At 37.5% G+C, this 26,023-nt stretch overlaps 1 protein-coding gene across 1 annotated transcript in view; it reads right to left on the reverse strand.

The window, feature by feature from the left end:
- The window catches only part of ZNFX1 (zinc finger NFX1-type containing 1), an 86,484-nt gene extending 62,658 nt beyond the window's left edge, over positions 1–23,826 (reverse strand). Inside the window, exons 1-3 of the mRNA XM_053719369.1 lie at positions 23,783–23,826; positions 3,084–3,165; positions 1,218–2,885 (exon numbers count right to left, since the gene is read on the reverse strand). Coding sequence (XP_053575344.1) covers positions 1,218–2,885; positions 3,084–3,147 — 1,732 coding nt within the window. The 5' untranslated portion in view covers positions 3,148–3,165; positions 23,783–23,826. The remainder of the gene's footprint in view (positions 1–1,217; positions 2,886–3,083; positions 3,166–23,782) is intronic.
- Positions 23,827–26,023: the final 2,197 nt, after the last annotated feature.

Below are 26,023 nucleotides of genomic sequence, written 5' to 3' on the forward strand. Positions count from 1 at the left end.
TCTGCGGTATGGAAAAGTCGCGGCTGAAAAGTGAGCATTAGACCCTATTTTGAGTGACTCCAAATACCGGAGTTAGCCTAAAACCAGCGTTAGGAGCCTCTAACGCTGGTTTTCACGGCTAACGCCAAACTCCAAATCTAGGCCAATGTTAACTATTATAATCCATTTTCATCCACACCACTGCTAATCTATCTCCATGCACGTTTTAGGTTGCCAGGACGGGCAGACTGTGGACTATTTTTCTATCGCTATATGTTTGCTTTTCAAATTTCATTTATTGTTTTAAACAATGTCTATTTCTATTGTTTGTTAAAGCATGGTTTTCATATTGTTGTAAACTGAAAACAAAATGTTGACTACGAGTTTCTATGCAAAAGAATTATATGTTTTTTTACTTGATTGTAACTTTTTAAAACAGTAAATCATAGTGCGAGCAGACATAATACGCTGTCTGCATTTATCATTACACAAGCAGTTCTTGTGAACTGCTTGTGCAATACCACCCCCTGCAGATTTGCGGCCAATCGGCCGCTATCAGGGGGTATCAATCAACCAGATCGTATTTGATCGGGTTGAATTCTGTCCGCTGCCTCAGAGCAGACAGACAAGTTATGGAGCAGCGGTCTTTAGATTTCAGCCCCTTTGTATCTTCCTAATTGTAATGTAGGCACAGGCACTTTAAAAGGCACTCTTGTGAATGAGTTTGGTTTTAGAGTGAATGGAGGCGTGTCCCCTATAAAAACCCATTCAACAAGGCACAATCTCATGTAAGGGTCTCTTAAAATATACAAAGTAGCAAGGCAGCAGGGTGCTTTCCCTCCAACTCTCTAAAATATTTTTTCTAGGTGAAATATCCTGTCAAAGTGCAATGCAATTTGTAAAAGTTACACTGAAATAGTTATACATAGTATAATCCTAATTTACACAGAAACTTTTAAATCACAATCAGAAATTGCAAAATCACAATCCTAAAAAACACTGCTGTATACAAAACTTAAATGCATTAAACAAAAAGTAGAAAAAGCAAAGCTTAAATGTAACACAACTGTAAGGACAAGAAATTAAGTCTAACGTAAATTAAGCACTAAGTGGCATGCAGTACTATATTGTATGTTGTATTTTGATATATATAGATATATATATATATATATATATATATATATATATATATACATATGTAAAAGTAATTATATTTCTAGTAACATAGGGATCCTTACCTGTGCCTGGGGGACCCTGGATAATGGCCAGCTCTTTGGTGAGTGCTAGCTGCACAGCCTCCATTTGAGATTCATCAAAGCCCATGTCATCCCTAGAAGGCCATTCTTTGGGCTCCAGGATATTTACATTTTTTATCTTCATAGAAGGCAATCTCACATCTTGTTTTACTAGACATGATAGATTGTATGGTGTTCCCATGTTAAGATACCGAGGTGATCCAACTTCATTTTGGCATTGTACAATGTACTTTTGGAAGGGCACATCCTGCTCATTGATTTCCTGAAGCCCCTCTAGGACATGCCGATATGCTTCAAAATAAGCTGCAGTCTCCACCATCAAGAATGAATCAGTTGGATTTGTTCTAGCTAGTAGTCCTCGGCTATGTTCGCTAAACTGCAGTTGCACTTCACCCATCTTCAGTTCTTCAGCATCACGGTTGGAAACTGTGGCAAAGAGAAAGGATTCAAAATTGTCTTTGGACAGGCAGACTAGGGATCCATATAACAGACGTTTGGAGTTCTGCCAGCGCACCATTTTTAAAGGACTAGTATCAAAGTGTACTTTGTAAACAATGCCAGCCTGTGTGCACAAAGGAGCTACTATACGTGTGTCAAAGTAAACACGGATGTCATCAAACCTCCTCTTGCGAAAACCACGATCATCATGATGCTGAAGTATCTCCTGAATTCCATCCCTCATTGGGCGCACAAAATCCTCCCGTAAGAGTCGGAAGTGTGTGTCCAGGTAGAGTGCTGTGCTTTCAAACTTGCTGCTTAGTGTGTTTGGCCTTAGAAAAGGCTTCACATCTTGGTGAATCTCATCATAGGTGGGGTAAACACTCATATTTCTGTAATTCTCCATAGGTTCCTCTCGCTCCAGAGTCATATGAGTGTCCACTCGTAATGTCCCTTCCCTCCTTTTGTCCTGCAGATGCTCAACCAATCCAGTTACTCTCTCTAAGCTTTGTTCTATCTGCTCATCAATATTAACACCAGAGGTGCGCAAAGCATTAATAGATCCAGGAAGAAGAGTGATCAAAAGTGAGGTCTCCTGCACGGAGCTGGCTGGAAAGATGCTAGCAATTTCCTGCAAGATGCGCAGTATATTGGAGATATGCATTGGATACCTGTGTCTTCTGTCTGGGATAGGATCAGTCAACATTCCAACAATGTAGTGAGGTAAGCAAGTACGGAGGAAGCTTGAGGACTTGACCAGTCCCAGAATGTGATGTATACTCTGTCTATCTATCCGAGAATTGCAGGCTTTACTGAGAACCTTGCATAGTAACTCCATCAAACCTGACTTCATCTCTGTGGCTGATAACAGCTCCCTAAGCCCAGAATGAGAAGCCAAAGTGATTACTACCTCTGAGGGATCTTTGTCTTGTAGTTCTTCCAAGGCCTTATAACCCAAACGTCTAACATGCTGCTCTCTTTCTGAAGGTCTGTCATTATATGCCCTCTGAGGTGGAGGCCTGCGATTATGCTCTCCATTAGGATTGTGTTGCCCTCTTCTTGCATTGGCACCTCCTGGTCTTCTCTCTGTTCCTTGACCATGTTGGCCTCTACCTGCCTGGCCATGCCATCTTCTTTCATTACCCTGTGGCTGATTCTGAATTCTTCTGGGTTCATTAATATTATCCCCTCCAGGTCTGGGTCCAGCATTGCCTGGAAGTAAATATAATGTTACTGTCATTTCAAGCCAAGAAAATCCTTATGTAAGACTCACTTTCAGTGATGCATTGTTCCATCCTTTCTCTTCCCACAATCTATTATACTGAGTCTTCAAGTTTAAAAGCAACACTTATATGGATTTAGAGGCTATTAATGCCCTGAGCCCTAGCCAGTAACAGATATTTCTCTTACCTCTGTAGTTTCCTTGTTGTGGCTGGGCCCTGGGTCTTCCAGGGGGCCTTCCAAGAGGTTCCATAGTCCAGTTCAGAGACTCCTGAAAGAATACAAGAACTTACATACATCAATTTTCATATAACTGCATGTAATAGACACTACTATAAAGTAATATGCACAGATACTGATCTAAAATCCAGTATAAAACCTTTAAAAACTTAGAAGCTCCCAGTTTAGCACTGTTGAAAAGGTTAGGCTGGGACACCCACTGAAATGGGCTGGAAAGCAAAAAAAAGCAAAAACTCCCCCCTCCACTGTATATGAAAATACCCTTAACAAAAACAGGAGCAAGCATGTAGTAGGTAGACAACAGTCTACTTCTAAAACTTTGGGCTTGGTTAGGAGTCTGAAAATCAGCACAATGTTATTTAAAAATAAGCAAAACTATACATTTTTACAAAAAACCCTGTATGGGCTATATAAATGGATCATCTACAAAACATTTATACAAAAAATCTAGTATACAATGTCCCTTTAAGTGGAAATACATTGTAAGGATTTATATGAGGTTATCAAAAATGAAAGTAGAACTGAAAATGTATAAAATTGTAATAGGGAGATTTTATACAGAAGCATAGAAAAAACACAAAGAACTCAAAAGATAGATTCATGGGGAGTAGTAGGATGCACATGGGTTCAGAGGCTGCAGACGTTTGCAGAAGGAACAGCATTAAAAAAAATAGCAAACAAAATAGCGTAGATAACTGAATTTTGATCATAGTAAAAATAAAAACAGTGATCTGGAGTGAGTCTTAAAGTAAAAAAAGGTGAATAACTTATATTGATACAAACAGAGATTCCTTTATATAAATTAAAATTTTGGAAAGGGCTTGAGAAATATGTTAAATCTGCAGCAATGAGATTCGTAGTTAGGGCAGTAGCTAAAAAAGACGAACTGCAGGAAATATTATGGGCCAGATTACAAGTGGAACGATTAGGGTTTTATAGCGGGTGTTTGCGCACATCGGACTTCTTGCTGGTATTACAAGTTGAAAGTAAACACAATCATTTGAGCACAACCGCAATTTACACTAGAATGATTACCGCATTCTCACAGCTCTGGTTAACTGTTTCGCAAAACCAAAAAAGTTGCACAAAAAAAAAAACATAAAAAATACATTAGAAAGTACAGTTACACTCATAACACCATCTAATAAAAATGATTACAAAAAAATATTGCACACAAATGTAATAAAATGTTCTGCACATAGCGAAATATGTTCTAAGTATTTATAAATAGATATTCATATATATATATATATATATATATATATATCTGTATATATCTATACCTATATATAATCCTTTATACATATATATAGGTATAGCTATATATTGTACCAAAAAAACACCAGATATTTATATATATATATATATATATATATACACAACTATGTATTTATGAATAACAAGAACATATTCCTGTATGTGAAGAACATTGGAATGTGAAATATTCATATTTTCATGTTGGGTTAGCGCACATGAGAATATGCGATCTGGTTTGTGCAAGAGTGGGATATTTTTTTCCAGTTTTTTTCTCCATTGACTTCTATGGGGAAATATGTAAATGCTCCGGCAATATTCTAAGTTTGGCTTTTTGTGTTCATCAGGTTAGCGCGTGCGCGAAAACGGTTTACTTTTAACTCGTAATACAAGTGCAACCTGACGTGCACCGTAAGTTTCTAGTGAAATCAACACTTATAGCGAGAGTGTAAATAGCGCTCCACTTCTAATCTGGCCCTATGTTTCTTAACATCATTTGTAAACTGATTTGCTACTGAGCTGTACTTTTAAAACATTTGACTAATTAAAGAGAGATTAAATTATATCTGATTTAAAGAGACAGGAAACCCAAAAAAATTATTTTGACAATCAGACTAAGCAAACAATTTTTAAAATGTTTCCAATTTTTTTCTATTACATTTGCTTTATTCCCTTGGTATTGTTTGTTGAAGAGATACCTAGGTAGTTGTTTTGAATAGTATATGGCAGGACATAGGGCTGCTATTTAGTGCTCTTGCATATGTATAACATTCTAGCAAAACTGCTGCCACAACTCCTGACCTCACAACTCGGCTTTTCAACAAAAGATATCAAAACAACAAAGGCAATTTGATAATAGAAATACATTAAAATTGCATGCTCTGTCTGAATCATGAAAAACAAATGTTACATTTTATATCCTTTTAAGTCAGGTTTTTAAAATGCATTACAGTTTGATTCTGCTTTACTGAAAACAAATGTTAGGGCATCTAGCGAACTTCTATCCCACACTTTTTGTTAACGTAAAATTAAAACAGAGACAATATATATCATGCATATGAAAGACAACTATTTAAACATTTGAAAAATATTCTGAATTAAAGAAAATGGTAAGTTAAAGGGACAGTAAAGTCAAAATTAAAGGGACAGTAAACTTAAAAAAATTATGTTACATAATTCTGCACTATGTAACATTACATTATCTTAGCGACATCTTGAAAAATAAAAAGAATTAAGAGATGTTATCCCCCAAAGTTACACTTACCTCATTTCCTCTCCAGTTGTTTAAAACTTCATAATCTATCAAATCCATTTAAATTTAATTTTGATTTTACTTTGCCTTTAAAGCTGTTTTATTTTGATTATGAAGCTAACAGGAAGTGTGCTTCTTACTGCAACTGAACTCAATCCTCACTGGCTGATAATCAGAACTCAGTGTCACATCTTACAAAAGTGGCGTCACTAGGGTTGGTGTCACCCGGTGCGGTACGTTATGGTGTCACCCCCCCTCCTCCCAGAAAGCAAACACACAAACACAAAAAGACAGGCACACACACATACAAACACTCAGACACACTTAAAAACACACTTGGATGCACACACAAACACTCGGAAACACACTCAGACACACGCACAAAAACACTCAGACACACGCACAAAAACACTCAGACACACGCACAAAAACACTCAGACACGCACAAAAACACTCAAGCACACGCACAGAAACACTCAGGCACACGCACAGAAACACTCAGGCACACACACAGAAACACTCAGATACACACACACACACACAAAAACACTCAGACACACACAAAAACACTCAGACACACACAAACAAAATATGTAAACTGCACTGCATTAATTATAAAGCTCATGCCTAGAGATGCTCCCTGGCTCAGCAGAGCATCAAATGAAAGATAAACAGAGCACTCTAAAAATAAATCGCTAAAGAAAAGGTTTAGGCGCGCAAACTATGAAAATTCTGCTCTCTGACTCTGTTCCAAGTCTGTCAGTGCACAGCCCCGGGCTGCGTGTCTACCGCTTTACCGCTTCTTATGGCCAAGCACCTCTGCTCTCTGCTCACCCCCAGACCCCCACCTGCCCTCCCCTCCCACCTCTTCAGTCTGAACTTGGTGTACCGTAACTTTAGAGACAGTGTCAGCAGGGGCAAAACTACAGGGGGTGCAGAGGTCGCAGGTGCGACTAGGCCCCTAAGGGTGGGGGCCCAGCTTAAAAAAAAAAAAAATATTTTTTTTATAATTTTTTTTTTTTTAATAAAAAATGTTAACCTACCACTGCCTGCACTGATATCCTGTGAATGTGACATGACTACAGGGGTTAGTGTTTCTGTTATACCCATGGGTGTTTATGTGTGTGTGTATGGTGTGTGTGTGTGTATGTATGTGACTGTGTGTGTATTTATGCATTTATGTGTGTTTGTGTATGTTTGTGGAACCATCAAATTACAGACCTTGTTACTACAGCATGGGGGGGCAGGGGGTAAACAGTGTCACTATACAGTACCACTATATACAGTATGGGGGGGGTGGACCATGTCACTGACTACTATGGTCACTTTATAAAGTACTGGGCGGGTAGGGTCAGGCCAGCCATCTCACCGGCAGATTACAGACTGTGTCACTAATTTACTATATACAGTACTGGGGGGTTAAATAGTGTCACTATATATATATATATATATATATATATATACAGTAATAGGGGGTCAGACCATCTCACAGACTGTGGGCACAGGGTACCTCATTTTGCAGACATGTAATCTGATTCACATTTTTTTCTGTGTTAAATGTTAAAAAAAAATAATATGTATTAAATTCACTTTTTTTTTGGAGGGGGGAGGGGTGGTGGGGGGCCCCTTCTTAGATTCTTGCACCTGGGCCCTGTGGTTTCTAGTTACGCCTCTGAGTGTCAGACAGTCATCCCCCTCATGATTTCCCAGTTCCCCATTAGAGAGACAGCACAGCAGTGAGTGACTCCACTGCTCCACATGCCACTGAGCAGTGAGCACAGATAGGCAGGCAGGTTTAGGCAAGAAGCACAACTTTGCAAGCCCCACGGCACACCCACAACATTCATAGTGAAATTGGGCAGTGGAGGAGCAAAGTACAAACAAGCAAAAGCAGCCGGGAAACTATTTGTGGAAATTGCAGCGCTGGCTCAAAAATATGTGTCTACAACTTCCCCAGTCCCACTAATGTTCACAAATTCTGGCCCCTCTAATAAAAAAATATATGCATCTCTACATTGTATTTCTTTGAATTTCAATAAAATTTAAAAAAAATTTAAAAAAAAAAAAATTCTGGTGGTGTCACCCCCTGGAGGGTGTCACCCAGGTGCGGCCCGCACCCCCCTAGTGACACCACTGCCACAACGTAATGTATTATTCTGATTGTATCAGATCAGGTACTATTTGATAACACTTCTGTTTCTTAAGTCTATAACTTATTGTACTTGTGGTGTTTCTCTTATACGGATGTGTGATGATAAAATTATGACTAATATGAATACTACCTTTACACTGGTTACTTTGTTGTATGCCTGTAGGTTTTACTTGTAACTATGTATATTGGAAGAAGAAATGTAGACGCAAAAAAAATATATTTTTTATGTTTAATAATTTAATAAAGTTGTTTTAAAAAAATAAACAATAAATATATATATATATATATATATATATATATATATATATATATATATATATATAGTTTTGACAGGTAAATAAAAAAACAAGGCTCTAAAGGCTCTATTTTTGTTTAAATTGAGTGATAGCAAAAATGCTAAAAGTTCTTCGGTATTTTGGGAAAGTTATTCTCTGTAGTGAAGGGGTTAAACTCTATAGCAATAAAGGTCTGTACTCCATTTTAAAGTAAACCCATTTTTTTCTTTTGTGATTCAGAATAGAGCATCCAAATTAAAAAAAGTTTCCAATTTACTCACGTCATCAAATTATCATTACATAGTATATTTTGTTGAAGAGCATACCTAGGTACATAGCATACACATGTCTGCAGCACTGCAATTCAGCAACACTGCTTCAATCTAGTGCTCTTGCAAATGTATGACACCATTAAAATTATTCTTGCAAAACTGCTGCTATCGAGTGCTCTTGCAAATGTATAACACCGTTAAAAGTAATGAGCGGGTAGGCAGCGCAGCGCAGGAGGGGTAGAGGTATGCTACAGAAAAATATAATTGGGGAGGGATGGGTTCCCTACGCTACAGAAATGGGTTATAACAGGGCGAGGGTCCCTTTAACAATTGCTATGAGGGGGGAGGGTTTAGTGGGATCGCTACAGTACAGAAAAAATATATATTAATAAATAATTAAAAAAAAATAAGAAAATTACTATTAACTGGGTACTGGCAAACAGCTGTCAGTGCCTTATATGGCTGCTACTAGTTAGAGGGTAAAGTTGCCACATATTTTCACAGAATGTGTTAACAAAAGTGGGGGAGTTCCTAACTTGCACAATAACACGCCCACTGTAGGTGTTATTAATCAGACACATATATACGCTCCACCGAAATTTCCCCACCTCCACTATCTTTTTTTCCCCTCAGTTTGGGTTGTTCAAGGGGGCAAAGCCCCCCTTGTAAACCTCATACCAAGGCTGACCATATTGCCGCTTTAAAAATGGACACATATGAAAAATACATATGCTGTTTAAAGAAATGCTTTGAATAATGTTCTGTTATAAGAACCCTGACATACTATATGTATTTTTCATATGTGTTTGGTTTTAAAGCGGCAATTGAGGTTCACTTGGGGTGAATGCCAGAGAATCTAGGATCAGCGCAGCACCCCAATGATCCTCTGGCATCCACCCCAAGTGAACCTTGAGGAATGAGATTTACAAGGGGACTTTATCCTGCTTGAACCCCTAGGTGGAGGCAAAAAAGATAGTGGTAAGTGGAGATGGGGGAATTACGGTGGAGCGCATATATGTGTCTGATTAAGAATGCCTACACTATGAAAATTAGGAACTACTCCACCAGCAAGTAACAGCTAATCAGCGCTTGGCAAATATCCTGCTAAGTGGAATTAGCGAAAATGTGGTTGCCACCTGTCCGGTGTTCTGTTATATTTGCCTACCTTGTTACATTGTCCTACTTACGTAACACGTACGGCCAAGTCTACATCTAGACAGAGAACTTTCATATCCGCTATATTTGTTTCAAAAGGAGGCTGATGTTTAAATAGTGATCATATTCTGTATACTTTTCCTACCACCTTATATTTCGCTGTTTTGAGTGCAGATCTCGCTCAAACATAAATAATTAAAACATAAACACCAAATATTTGTATGGTATTAGCTTGTGATGATAGTGTTCATTTTTTTAAATTATTTATTAATCTTTATATTTTTTCTGTACTGTAGTGATCCCACTAAACCCTCCCCCCCTCATAGCGATTGTTAAAGGGACCTTCGCCCTGTTATAACCCATTTCTGTAGCGTAGGGAACCCATCCCTCCCCAATTATATTTTTCTGTAGCATACCTCTACCCCTCCTGCGCTGCGCTGCCTACCCGCTCATTACTTTTAACAGTGTTATACATTTGCAAGAGCACTCGATAGCAGCAGTTTTGCAAGAATAATTTTAATGGTGTCATACATTTGCAAGAGCACTAGATTGCAGCAGTGTTGCTGAATTGCAGTGCTGCAGACATGTGTATGCTATGTACCTAGGTATGCTCTTCAACAAAATATACTATGTAATGATAATTTGATGACGTGAGTAAATTGGAAACCTTTTTTAATTTGGATGCTCTATTCTGAATCACAAAAGAAAAAAATGGGTTTCCTTTAAAATGGAGTACAGACCTTTATTGCTATAGAGTTTAACCCCTTCACTACAGAGAATAACTTTCCCAAAATACTGAAGAACTTTTAGCATTTTTGATATCACTCAATTTAAACAAAAATAGAGCCTTTAGAGCCTTGTTTTTTATTTACCTGTCAAAACTATATATATTTTTTTTTTTATTTTTTTTTAAAACAACTTTATTAAATTATTAAACATAAAAAATATATATTTTTTGCGTCTACATTTCTTCTTCCAATATACATAGTTACAAGTAAAACCTACAGGCATACAACAAAGTAACCAGTGTAAAGGTAGTATTCATATTAGTCATAATTTTAACATCACACATCCGTATAAGAGAAGCACCACAAGTACAATAAGTTATAGACTTAAGAAACAGAAGTGTTATGAAATAGTACCTGATCTGATACAATCAGAATAATACGTTAAGTTGTGGGTCTCCCTTTAATGCTCACTGATGGGCCCAGCTCTCTGCTCCCCATGTTTGGATTTCGTAAATAGTATCCAAGATTCTCATAGCTGTAGGAATGATTCTTTTTTTATCAAGTATATCAACTGAATAACTGCTTATGAGGTAATAATAATTTATCTTGTTTTTAATAACGAAGTTAGGGATCTGTCCCTTCCAGTATTTAGCAATGCATACCCGAGTAGCGGTACAGATCAATGCTACTAGCTTATTGGCCATTGGAGAAAGAGTTTGTATGGGATGATGTAATAGTGCTACTACTGGTGTTAGGGTTATGTTAGCTTCATAAATCGTATTTATTAAGTCTGACGTCTGCCTCCACATCTCTTGAGTGTGTGTGTACTCCCACCACATATGAAATTACGTACCCCTTGATCCACACCCTCTATAGCATTCTTAGGACGAGAGACCTGTGTTTGTATGAAACCTAGTTGGATTTAGGTACCAACGGAATGCAACTTTAATAAAGTTCTCCTGCAAATTGGCACAATATGAAAACAAAACCCCTTTACTCAAGTCTCTTGCCCATCTCTCTCCTGTCCATGTGGTCCCCAGCTCTGCTTCCCATTTATTCATAAAATTGTTTTTGGTAGTTTGTGTAGAGCTTTTAATTACAAGATAAAGATTGGAAATCATTCCTCTCATTCTAGTATTTGGTTTTAAAGCGGCAATTGAGGTTCACTTGGGGTGAATGCCAGAGAATCTAGGATCAGCGCAGCACCCCAATGATCCTCTGGCATCCACCCCAAGTGAACCTCGAGGAATGAGATTTACAAGGGGACTTTGTCCTGCTTGAACCCCTATGTGGAGGCAAAAAAGATAGTGGTTACACCATGATGCCGTCATGGAGGAGTGGAAGAGGACTCCAGTGGCAACCTGTGAAGCTCTGGTGAACTGCATGCCCAAGAGGGTTAAGGCAGTGATGGTAAATAATGTTGGCCACACAAAATAGTGACACTTTGGGCCCAATTTGGACATTTCCACTTAGGGGTGTACTCACTTTTGTTGTTTGTGTGTTTGTGCCTTGAGTTATTTTGAGGGGACAGCAAACTTAGACTATTATACAGGCTGTACACTTACTACTTTACATTGTAGCAAAGTGTAATTTCTTCAGTGTTGTCACATGAAAAGATATATTAAAATATTTACAAAAATGTGAGGGATGTACTCACTTTTGTGAGATACTGTATGCGTGTGTATTGGAATGTGAAATATTAATATTTCATGACGGATTAGCGCACTTAAGAAAATGCGATTGGGTTTGCTCGCGAGTAACGTTAGTTTTTTCCACGTTTTGCTCTCCATTGAAGTCTAGGCGGAATACGTTGTCACGGTCACAATATTCTAATTGCAGCTTCGGGTTAGCAATCGTGCGAAAACTTTTTTTTACTTGTAATACGCCTGCTAACCGACGCATGCAAAAAGCTTACTTCTAGTGGAGTTAACGCATGACTAGGAGCGATAAATAGCACTCCACGTGTAATCTAGCCCTAAGCATTTCTTCAGATATCACTGTAGAGTGGTACTATTTTGGCTACACTGTTATATTTTAATCTAAGTGAAATAAACCATTTGCTATTTATTGACTAGAAACACTTAAAGTAAGAGAACAGCTTTCACACCAGGCCACCCACTACCCAAGTAGCTTTAACTGCAACTATATACTTCTACAAACCTTATCTGCCTTAACAGAATAAATCTTTACTAAATGATCAGCTTCCCCCATATCCCTTTACTCCACAGACCCCCTTAATACAAACTTCCCTCACAAAAAAAAATATATGATACCCCCAATTGTATTAACCTTAATGGGATATAAAACACAAATTTTTTTCCTTTCATGGTTCAGATAGAGCATGCAATTTAAATAACTTTCCAATTTACTGATATTATCATTTTTTTCTGTTTTCTTGGTATCTTTTGTTGAAAAACAGTGTCCTATACTTAGAACCCAGCACATTTCTGAAGCAGTTTTGCAAGAATGTTGTTATGCATTTGCAAGAGCACTAGATATCAGCACTATCTCCTGTCATGTAGTGCTCCAGATGCCTACCTAGGTATCACTTCAACACAGAATATCATGGGAACGAAGCAAATTTGATAACATAAGTAAATTGCTACGTTTTTTTTATTTTTATTTTATGCTCTGTTTGAATTACAATAGAAAATGTTTGGGTTTAATATCCCTTTAATCACACAACTCACTAGAGCGCATTAAATTGCTTACCCTGGACCCTCTCTATGTTATAAACCCTATCAACAGCATCCTCCAACACATTAACTCCTTCCAATTATAAATTAATCTAACAGCCAAGTCACTGCACCAAAAGCACAGTGTTCATTACCCTGATGTCAATCCATTTCCCTGGACTTCCCACATCAATACACCCTAGTCACAACCTCCCAAACCATATAACCCTTACCTACCCTAAATGCAATAACACCCAAGTTGCATGACCATTGCAAAAGGTGTGACCACCAGCACTGAAATCCCTAACAATCCCTTCCTAACAGAGTGCCAACTAATGGCAGAGATTTCTTGAAACAATACTTCCCCAAATACAATACTGAATGCTGAAAACCAACAGAAGTAAAGGCAATAGCTAACTAACTAATGAACGGTTCAGAGTTACATCTAAACTGTAAGCTCCATGGGCAATCTCTTATTATAACCCCCCCAGAATGTAAGCATTTTGGCAAAATCCCCCATTATATATACCACAATAATACTTCTAAAATAACTGTAAGGTTCTTACAAATATAGCCCTTGGGTGCTAGGAGTTTTGTGCTGGGGTCCCATCATGGTTTTGTGCCGGAGTTCCATGGTTGGGGGCCTATTATTATTATCATTATCATTTATTTGTATAGTGCCGCTAAATTCCGTATCGCTGGATTATGACCAAAGACGTTCTTTAGGTCAGGTCTGGCTAAAGTTCTTTTCATTAAAGGGTAATGTGATACAATTATCTATTGGAGATTGTATTGGTTGGGTTGGATTTTAATGTGTGTAAAAATGTGTTTTGCTTTTCTTATTGAAATTAATAGGAAATATAATTTATAGTGAGCTTTCTGTATGTGTGTTTCATATAATTTATAGTGAGCTTTCTGTATGTGTGTTGAAGTGTGTTTTTTTTATAATCAGGTTTTGATTGTTTGTATGTCACAATTTTATCCAAAAGTGTCAAAATTTAGCAACCTTAAAGGGACAGTTCACCCAAAAATGTTCTCCCTTTTAAATTATTCCCAATGATCCTTTTAACCTGCTAGAGTGTATTAAATTGGCTCCTTTACTCCTATTTCAGCATTTGAAATAGCTGATTTAGCCTGTGGTATCGCCACCTACACTGAACAAATTAATACTGGAGTATAGGCAGGGTAGTTAAGTAATAAAATGATCATTTTCCATTGTTCTCTCTATGTATTGAGCTTTGGTGTTCCAGCCAAATAAAAGATAAGGAAGCAAGTCTGTTTACACAAATTTAGAACATAGTGAGATCTGATATCACCTTTAAGTTCAACCCATTGTAATAGGCTGTGGTTTCAAAGCACAAAATCAGCTACTTCATATACACAAATAAGCAGGAAAATTGAATTTCTCAAATATTTTACACTCTGCAGTTGGTATAACAAGTCATTTAAAATACATTAATGGAAAAACAATTTTACAGTGTACTGTCCCTTTAAAGGAACAGGCAGGGGGGCGGAGCTAGCCAGCAAGCTGAGAGGAAGCTTTCAGCTTAAGCTCTGAGCAAAAAGCATAAAAATAAGTACTTTTTAAGTTGGTTTTGGCACCAAAAGACCTAATCATCAAGACCTGTCAGCTCCTAAACACTTTTGGGAAGCAGCAGGACAAATTTTGGACGTTTTGGAGCAATTTTCGAGCGGTCCGGTTCCCAGGACCAGGCCGAAACTAGGAAAGTCCATGGATGCGGCCTACCCCGGGCCAGCCATAATGGTGGACGCATGAAGGATTAGCTCCGGGTGTAGTTATAGCAAAACCTGAGTGCTTGCTACAGAAAATGCACAGAGAACGGCACTAAGTGGCATCGTAAGCATTTCCTAATCGCTGCCCGACATTGACAGGCTGCAAAAGAAGCAGAGGAGAAGCAACGCAATGGCGCAATGAGAGGGCGGCCTAGAACTAATTAAGCGGAAAGAAGCCACTCCACAGTCAAGATTAGAGATCTCACAGACGGAGGACATATGGCTAGAGCTCCGGTAAGCCACACCATACCTGAAATTACGCCACGATATAGGGCGAAAGGCACAGAGACACTGGGGAAAAGTATATAGGCTGAAACGCCACGTGGGAAGCTACTTCTAGAAAAGGGGCCAGCAAGCAAAAGGATACTATCAAAACACTCTGGGCTATATATATATAGATGTTTATTGAGAGATTTACTGGAGAAGAAAGAATCCCCCAATGAAGAGAAATAGGGAGAAAACACCGCAGAATGAAGGCATAATAACGTTCACAAGGCATTTAACGTAGCCCACAGGTTCCATATCTTATATAATATAACGAAGGGTGCTCCTTTTTTCTCTTTTTTTTTTAGACAGCAAAACACAAAAAGCAATAAAAACCCTATTATGTGCTACTGAAAGAAGATGTGATTACAAACATTAAGAAAAAGGGACTATATATATACTATAAAGCTTTAACAGCATTTTCTACCTCTCTTGCCCTATTTTTCTAAGCAGATAAGGTCAAAGGGAAAAGACAAAATAAAATCTCATTGGCATAACTTTGCAAAACACAGCATGGCAGCCAGAAGACAAAATAAACCAGCAACTCCACTCAAAACAGTAGCTGTGCAGGATTTCTTTAAACTTTCTAAAGGAGATAAAACCAAAGATAAAGGAGACATATTACCAGAATAGGAAATGGAGTCTGATGGGGAATCAATAATAGCTGAGGAATCCCATGCCCCAGCCACTAAAGCTGACATTACCAATCTAGTCTCTAAACAGGACATCACTTCAATTTTTGATAAGATGTGGGAGAAAATGGACACACTTCAGACTACTGTAACAAACAGTTTAGCTGAGATTAAGAACGATATCACTAGTCTGGGCACAAGGGTTGAGTCCCTGGAGGAAAAGGAGGAGACCATGGAGGAAGAGATAACAGCAGTCTTGCAACAAATTTCTGAACAAAAACAAGAACTAGCAGAAGTTAATGAAAAATTAGAAGACCTAGAAAATAGGAATAGAAGATGTAATATTCGACTAAAAGGTATTCCGGAATCCATAACAACACCACATCTAACTTCCTATTTACTACAACTCTTTCAAGCAGTCACAGGATCTTCGGAGGAAGGAAAGTTTCAGATGGAAAGAGCTCATAGAGCTCTGAGAGCTAAACCGAGGGACACGGAACCTCCAAGGGATGTGATCACTAAACTACTGAGATTTCCTGAAAAAGAGGAGATCATGCTGGCGGCGAGGAAAAACCCTACCTTCAAGTTCAAAGGGACTGTTGTACAACTATACCAGGATTTATGTGTCAAGACACTACAAAAAAGGTCTTCCCTTCGTCCTCTAACACAGTTATTGCGGAAGAACCAGATCATATACAGATGGGGATTCCCCTTTGCCCTCCATATACACCACGAAGGGAAAACAATTACGCTCAAAGATAAACAAGATGTTCCAGGGATCTGTCAGATACTTAAACTAGAGTGCCCAGAGGATCCTGATAATCAACAGGATAACAACAGAAGACCCCCTCGACAACAGAGAGGAATCCAACAAACTGAGAGATGGACAAAAGTTCCCAAAAGAAAACAAAGACCTTGAAGGACTAACCAGAGACAAAAATGAGACGGTATTTATGTAGACATTTGTGCTTCTAAACCTTCTCCTACAATAAGGAGGAGAGTACATAATCTGGGGGCATAATGTTTATGATTCACTGTAAGCCTACGATGGTAAATAGGTGACACAGGTGTGAGCCCCCTGATGTGGGGTAGGATCCAGTTTATGCAATGTGAATTGTTTGAAATTCTTTGACATCAGTTGATTAGGTTAATTACAATAGATAAAAGATGAATAGGTATTAAATCAAATCTGCTATATCTAATGTTATACAGTTTATACCCAGGGCAAGATAAGCCAGTTCGCTTAGTTTCTAGAGCACTCATGTTTTAATATGTATAGGGTGCAATCCAGCAGTTTTTGTTAACATAACTACATATCCAACTAAAGTGAAATGTTTGGGTGGAAGTTAAAACACCAGACAAATATTAATGTTGTATATACGATTGTGACTATGTTTAAAATTGGGTTATTTTTTTTTATTTCAAGTTCCGTTGAGCAGTATAATGAAAAATTTTCTCTCCAGAAAACTGAAAATCAGAATAACAAAAACAGAAGTGAGGATAAGGAGGACGTACTATTCAGGTATAGGGGGATGAGGAGGGGGGACACTACATATGGCAGCTAAGTTACATATCATATCCCACAATGTACGGGGTCTAAACACAGACACAAAAAGGAAAACAGCGATCACACAATACTTAAACTTGGGGGCCAAAATCATATTCCTCCAGGAGACACATTTCGTCCAACAGCAAATCCCTAGACACTGGTCAAAACATTTTCAGCAACATTTTCATGCCACCGCTGATAGCAAAAAAAGGGGGGTATCTCACTCCAATTCACTAAGGAAGAGATCATAAAGGACAAGGAGGGAAGGTATATTATAGTAAGGGGTAATTTACAGGGAGCACAGGTCACATTGTGCAACATATACGCTCCTAACGAACAACAACATACCTTTTTTACAAATCTATCCCACATCCTGACTCAATGGTCGCAAACAAAAATTATTTTAGCAGGTGACTTTAATATAAACTTAAGTACAACTAGGAAGGACACTTCATCCAAAATTTCTAGCAAACAGTTAAGACTAAACTCTATCTCTAAATCCATTAGAGACACACTAGAGAGCCACAATATTTTGGATACATGGACAACACTATATGGCCAGACCTCGGACCATACATATTACTCACCTGCACACAAATTATATACTAAACTGGACTATATTTACATTAGCCAAATTCTGCTACCCAACCTAACATTTTCAAAAATTCACGCCTCAGTATGGTCTGACCATTCTATTATACAAATACAACTAGACGGCATAATAAATGTAAACAGACAGAGATCATGGACGTATGATCCAGTGCTCTTAAAACAGCCAAACATACAATCTACAATTCTCGGACACCTTAAAGAGTACTGGAGTATAAACACTAATTCTCTAAGCAGTCCGAGCATTATATGGGCAGCCCATAAGCCATTCATTAGAGGCATGTTGATCAAAGAAAAAGCAAAACACCTGAAAAAGATTAGAAGTACGGTAGACACCCTACAGCGAGACATTGAGGACTTAGAGAGAACACATAGATCCACCAAGACCCAAGCAATTTTAGAACAATTAACACAAAAAAGGAAAGACCTGAATAAAATCTTAAATGATAACTCCCTTAGAGCACTACATAAACTGAAAACATTTTATTTTCTACACGCAAATAAACCTGACAGATATCTAGCCCATAAGCTGAGGGAAAGGACAAAAACTATGTCTATCCGACAAATACAAAAAACAGACGGGACAGTAACATCAAACCCACAAGAAATTACAGATTGCTTCGCACAATATTATGAGACGCTCTATAATGGGCATACAGCACAACATACCACTCAAACAGAACTTATCAAGTCCCAACTTTTAGAGAAAGCAGATATGCCCAAATTAGATAAAGAAGGGGTAGAGGCGATGGAGGCAGAGATTACAATGCAGGAAATTAGTCTAGCAATAAAAGACCTCAAAAATGGCAAAGCGCCCGGACCAGACGGGTTTTCGGGAGAATACTACAAATTTTACAAAACAAATCTGTTACCACATATACATAAATTTTGTAATGATATTTTGGGGGGTGCCCAGATCCCACCAGACCTACTAAGAGCTAAGATAGTAGTAATCCCGAAACCAGGAAAAAACCCTAAACTACCCCAAAATTATAGGCCAATTTCGTTAATTAACCAAGATGTGAAAATTTTCACAAAAATTTTGGCGAATAGACTAAAGCTATATCTCCCCTCACTGATTCACCCCGACCAAGTCGGTTTCATTAAGGATAGGGAAGCCCCTGACAATGTACGACGTACTATAGCCCTGGTGGAGTATTTGGAGAAAACGGAAACGCCTTCTCTGCTCCTTTCACTGGACGCAGAGAAGGCGTTTGACAGGGTGGACTGGTTATACATGCTAGACATTCTAAAACATGTGGGATTCGGAGACAAATTCATTAAGGCAATAAAGAGTCTATACTCAGCACCTACAGCCACGATAAGAGCAGCAGGGTATCAATCAAGGCCCATTAATATATTAAATGGCACACGACAGGGATGTCCGTTGTCGCCCCTTTTGTTTGCCCTTTGCGTGGAGCCTTTAGCAGCTTGCATTAGGACCAACACAGATATTAAGGGAATCCAACTAGAAAAGGGGGAACACAAATTAACTTTATTTGCGGACGATATTTTACTTACGCTCACAAAACCTTTGAGGTCCCTCCCCAATCTGTATCAATTAATAGATGAATTCTCCAGGGTCTCGGGGTTCAAAATTAACTCAGACAAATGTGAGGCTCTCCCATTGTCAATACCGACGCATACACAAAAATTAATAGAAGCCAATTTCGACTTTAAATGGGCTAAAAACGCAATTAAATACCTGGGGGTACAAATTACATCCTCACCGGAAACCTTATACAAAGCAAATTATCCTCCTCTCTTTAAAACTATAAGAAACGATATAAGAAAGTGGCGGAAGGGCAGTTTTTCATGGTACGGTAGACTAGTGGCAGTAAAGATGAATGTGCTTCCAAGATTCCTATATCTGTTTAGAGCTCTACCTATCAAAGTCCCGCAAAAGGATCTGGAAGATTTGCAGTCAAAAATAATTAGATTTATAAGAGGCAATAAAGCGGCCAGAATTGCTGCACACATACTCAAACAGCATAAACACTTAGGAGGCATAGGTGTGCCCAATTTGGTGGACTATTATCAGGCAGCCAGATTAGCACAGACTACATTAATAGTTAAGGGCTGCAGAGGTCTTACATGGCCTGGCATCGAAGCAGACATAGGAGGCTATAGTAACCCAATAGACATCATATGGAACCCCAATACGCAAACACAGAAGTCACAGCAAAAACTGAAGATCACAGAGGAAACTAAGCAGCTATGGCATCACTTGACTAAAACACTGAAACTCATTCCACAGCAATCCACGACAATACCACTTAGAGCACTGATACACATAGATTTTCAGAGACAAGTAGCCAAATGGGAGAATAAGGGACTCTACAGAGTAGCGGACGTCTTAGATAAAGGAAAAGTGATGACATATACACAGATAAAAGAAAAAATACACCCAGTCACTTTACCATGGTTTTTATATCTCCAGGTATCCAGTGCAATCAACAAATATAGGCAAGGCCATACACCCGCTACACTCACTACTCTAGAACAGCTTACAAAATCATCAGATAGGGGAAAAAAAGTAATATCGCGGTTATATTTAGCGCTGCAGGAAGCCAAAAACAAAACAAAACCGAAGTTACATGAGAACTGGGAAATAGACTTAGAAGCTCGGTACGAGAAAGAGGAATGGCGGAATATTTATGCTAGTATCAGTAAGGGATTAATAGGAGCAGACCTCATAGAGAACGCACTTAAGACTTCATATCGATGGTATCTCACACCTTTGAAATCGTCACATTACACTCCTCAGGATAGCAGATCATGTTACAGGGGATGTTCAGAGATTGGATCCTATATCCATATGTGGTGGGATTGTCCAAAAATAAAACCTACATGGCATAAACTTGAAAACCTCCTCATAAAAATGTTAGGAGATACATTTAAGCTAACAGCATCACAGGCTTTACTACATGTCCCACAGGAATCTTTAAATTCGGCGGTTAATACACTGATCAACATATTATGTACAGCCACAAGACTCTGTATAGCCAGGTACTGGAAGGTAGGGGCGCCAGGATGGTCGGAAGTAATAGATAAAATAGAAGGCATTTATGCAATGTCTGAGTCAGCAGCATGGATACAGAGCAAGATGGGGCACTTTCAGAATATTTGGGTACATTGGATAATGAATAAACACGGAGCTCGTAGGATTACTGATCTGGGTCCGGAGGGAACACAGAATGCTTAAGGGAATAAAAGCTTAGGGCCGTAATACTCCTCATCCATCAGAAAAACAGTTAGTGTGAGAGAATAAACAGTGGTAACAAATACCGAAATCAAAAAGGAAAAATGTAGATAATAAAGTAAGAGACATTATTGACTGCTCAACGGGAAGAATTAATGTTTTAATTTTGTTAAATATTTGGTTTGTTGTTAAAGTTAGAGGGGAGGGGGGGAGGGGAGGGGATAGTTATACAAAAATAAAGGATGTTGACACCGTAAAGCATAGATTGACCATTGTTAAAATCTAAAATGCTATTGTCATGATTGATATGTTGTGATACGTACCAATAAAAAATATTTCAACCTAAAGGAACAGGCAACTCCAAAATTGTGTTTTGCACATCCAATATGGTTATACTAATATACTTTCAATCTCTGTGATTATCTTGTAGCTAAGCCTCTTCTGACAGTCCCCTTATCACATGGCTATTTATTTATTATCTATTGACTTGCATTTTAGCCAATTAGTACTGTGTCCTGCACAACTCCGGGAGAGAGCACAATGTTATATACCTGGCCCACATGAATTAGCAGCCTTTTGTTGTGAAAAGCTAATAAAAAGCATGTGATATGCGGCTAACTGTAGTGGCTTAGAAACAGGCAGAATTTTAGAGGTTTAAATATTATAAAGTACATTAATATAACAATGTTGGTTATACAAAGCTGGGAAATGGGTAGTAAAGGAGATATCTATCTTTTTAAACAATAACAATTTGGTGTTGGCTTTTCCTTTAATTCAAATAATTGCAACAGGATAGAGGTTTTGCCCAAGTTGGCCCTCGCTTGTAGTAGCAATATCCAGAAAATGTCCTGGATATTATACACATATACATGTTGAATATATTAATCTAATGACTGGCACATGACACGTTCACACAGTTATATGTTAAAGTGCCATAAAACAGGTTGAGATCTGTGCATATCCTAAAAGGGCTAATTAATTTAAAATAGTTTGCATAAAAAAATTGATTAGAAATTGCTGGCAAGTATTTTAAAATAATTTTCACAGATAAGCTAAATTAATTACATGGCTAAGTTGCCAGGAGCAGCTAACTCCACCACTCTTATCAGTGTTTAGACACAGGCATTGCATTTCAACTGAGTTCACAGCTTCTAGGCTTGCTCCAGCAGATAATCCCTGTTCAATTTTGCATTTTACCAAAAGACGATAAACATAGATACAGCCATAAAAGGAATTGTGTGGGGGGAGTTAGAGCTTTACAATTCAGAAACTAAAAAGAAAGGGTTAATGGCGAGGCACTGCAGTATAAATGTGCAGGTAAAGTAACTAAAGTACATATTATATTATGTTGTCTCTATCCCAACTTGTTTTATGTCCCTTTAAAGGGATAGGAAAGTAAAAATTAAACTTGCATGATTTAGATAGAACATGTGATTTTAAGACACTTTTAAATTTACTTCTATTTTCAAATGTGCTTTGTTCTCTTGGTATCCCTAGAGATGCTGATTGGGGCCTGTACACATTTGTCTCTTGCGATTAGCTAACTAGATGAGTTCATTTAGCTGTCAGTAGTGCAATGATGTTCCTTCAGCAAAGGATAACAAGAGAGTGAAGCAAATATGATAATAGAAGTAAATTGAAAAGCTGTTTAAAATTGTATGTTCTATTGAAAGCATGAAAGAAGATGTGGGGGTTTTCTGTCCCTTTAAGATATAATAAGAATATAACTGTTCTATATAGAAAGTACACATTGTAGCTGATTATGCATACCGTTCAATAGTACAGATGCTTTGTGCCAGCTTGAGAATTTCTGGTGAATACTGCAAGCTGCTAAAAAAACAGGCATTTATGGAACTAAAAAGCACAAGTGGACAGCTGGGAACAACACTTGTGAAAATTTAGAATAAAACAAATTCAAGAGGCAGGTCTGTAGGTCACCATCTTTATGGTGACAAGGTGAACCCATAGATAACACCATCTTTATGGTGACAAGGTGAACCCATAGATAACACCATCTTTATGGTGACAAGGTGAACCCATAGATAACACCATCCATGCTCAGTTCACACAAGGGATTTCCTGCTCAGAGATCCACTGTGTGCGCGACAGACAGGACAGCAGATCTCCTGTATGTGCTAGTTATAGATGACTGATTTAACTAACCCACCCCATTCCGGTGGCTTGTTACATTATATTACATCATTATCTTGTGACTAAAGTAATGTAAACTTCTTAGTGACTCACTCTTTCTGCGTGTCACAGTATTCTTCTGTTAGTCTGCCATTTAAAACAGAAATATACTATACAAAGATGTACAGGTCACACACCTCATTTAAAGGTAGGTATCTGTCTCTATTGTACTTATTCCTTAGAATGTCCCTGTTTTTCTGTACCCACCATAATGTGCACCAACCAGTGTATAGTGTCTTTGTCTATTTCTGTACAGCGAGCTGCCTATGCATCTGATTTGTCTGTATAAATGATTCTCTACAGACAAGCTAATCTCTATGTGTCTGAATTAATCTAATTCTTTCTACACAGCTGCTTGCTTCATTCTATATCTTTATCCTACTAGTCTGCCTCTTTAATGTAGCATTTACAATGTCTTTGTATAGGTCTACATCATTTAATTTGCCTCTTACCAACACAAACTAGTTTCTTTGTATCAACTTGTTTATTGCTCTTTATAAACCTGTTTTTTATTGTGTATACAATAGATGTTCTGTATCAGCCTATAACTGTATAACTGTTTTGTTTTTTTTTTACAGTCTAATGCTCAGATTTATGTTTTCTCATCCAGTCTCCTGCTTTGTCTCGCGTCACTGTCGGCCTTACCTTATTCAGCTCTTCTATCCTCTCAAATCTATGTTGCTTTTCTTCTGTTCTCTTTATATGTATCTAAGCTCTGATCCCTCCCAGTCACTGCTTTCAGTTTCCATTCCTACCTCTGACATCACCAGGAAGCGATAGAAAATCAAGGGGAGGAGAGTAGAGGATTAGTATACAATACATTCTTATTACTGGGAGAGAAAGGGAAGTAACTGACTGAGAAGAGAAATGAAAGACGAAAAATATACATTCAGAGACACTGTGTACAGCCAGGAATAATATTATCTTCTAGACAGAGCTGTAGCAGTAGTTTACGTTCTGTTAATATACCCAAAAGGTAGTGGATTTACTGAACAATATTACTGTAGAAATAATTGTAGCTATTTATATAATAATACTTTCAAATAGGACACTCTACTACTCCATATTTAACCAGGTATTACTTAAAGGGACATTAGACAGTAAATACATGTTAGATATAATGATGTATTCAAAGCAAAGATTAGCCTGAGAATAGTACGCTGATGTATTTTTGAAATAACATTAATTGTTAAATATTGAAGATATAAGTGTGAGGTTTTAATTTCTACAAAGTACTTTATTTTCTATAAAGTAATTGGAACCAGCATGTTGAAACTTAGATTTCCACTTATCTGATTTATTTTTGCTAAGGATTGATATTGGCATATATAAAACAGGCAATAAAGTGTCCAAACACTAAACTGTGCAAACAATGACTGGGGGAAACCCTATTAGAAAGAAAAGTTAAAGGGACACTGAACCCATTTTTTTTCATGATTCAGATAGAGCATGCAATTTTAAGCAACTTTCTAATTTACTCCTATTATCAAATTTTCTTAATTCTCTTGCTATCTTTATTTGAAAAGCAAGAATGTAAGTTTAGAAGCCGGCCCATTTTTGGTTCACAAACTGGGTTGTGCTTGCTGATTGGTGGCTAAATGCACCCACCAATAAACAAGTGTTGTCCAGTAATCTGAACCAAACATTGGCTGGCTGCTTAGCTTAGATACCTTCTTTTTCAAATAAAGATAGCAAGAGAACTAAGAAAAATTGATAACAGGAGTAAATTAGAAAGTTGCTTAAACTAGCATGCTCTATCTGAATCATGAAAGAACAAAATTGTGTTTAGTATCCCTTTAACATTGTCATATTCCACACAGTTGTTTCATTTTCATAATAGAAAGTCCCTCAAAGGTAGTTTCCGCTGAGCTAATTAATTATAATTTATTAAAAAGGAATCTAGATAGATAGACAGATAGAGATAGATAGATAGATGATAGAAATACACAGACACACATATTTATATTCTCATGTTTACATGGCATATTTACATCCTTACAAGCTCACAGTTCATAGGAGCTTAATGGCAGTCTACTACCTGCAAGCTATTGTGCATTTGATTTTTGTCCAACACTTAGTATGACATTTATTAAACTGTGGCCCTTGCAATGTAGGTCCCTACATGTAAGCCTGGAGCTGCAATTGTTAAAAGTCTAGACTGCTGCCTTCTAACCTTTTTAGCACTTCAGTGGTAGTACATTAACCCTTTCACTACTGGGTAATTCAGAGGAAAAACTTACCCAAAGTACCTGACAATTTTTAGTATTTTTGCTATCACAGAAATAAAGCCTTTGTTTTCGTGATTTATCTGCAACTATATATTTTATTTAAATTTTTTTGGCATAAAGAGCTTTCAGTGGATGACAGTTTGAACTAGCTATTTATTCAAATAATTAAAAATTACTGTAAAATTAACAAAAAAAAGTAATATATATATATATATATATATATATATATATATACATACACACACACATTCTACAAAAACGTGTAGCTTTCTAACTGCATCCAAAAAAATCTCAAAATGTGTTCATTGGCATCTTCTGAAAAAAAAAAATTATTCTAATCAAATTTACACATAAAATTGTGATAGCACTTAGTAAGGACTCAATAAGAATCTTCTCACGATCATCTTTATTTATAGTCTTTTAACACTCATTTTTCAGCACTAGTGATTATTATTTTAACACGATTTTTTTCAGCGCTAAAGAATATTTTAGTACCTTCTTAAATCTGACATAAACAGGGTTTAAACTTTATCCAAATATTCCTTTAAAAAAACATATATAATTATTTTCCAAACGGGAACACATTGGAGGCAGAATTATTATCTATTATTATCATTCACAGATTATAAAATTGCCATTAGGAGATATTCACACTATG

Source organism: Bombina bombina, chromosome 1 (assembly GCF_027579735.1).
Source record: "Bombina bombina isolate aBomBom1 chromosome 1, aBomBom1.pri, whole genome shotgun sequence".
Lineage (NCBI taxonomy): Eukaryota > Metazoa > Chordata > Amphibia > Anura > Bombinatoridae > Bombina > Bombina bombina.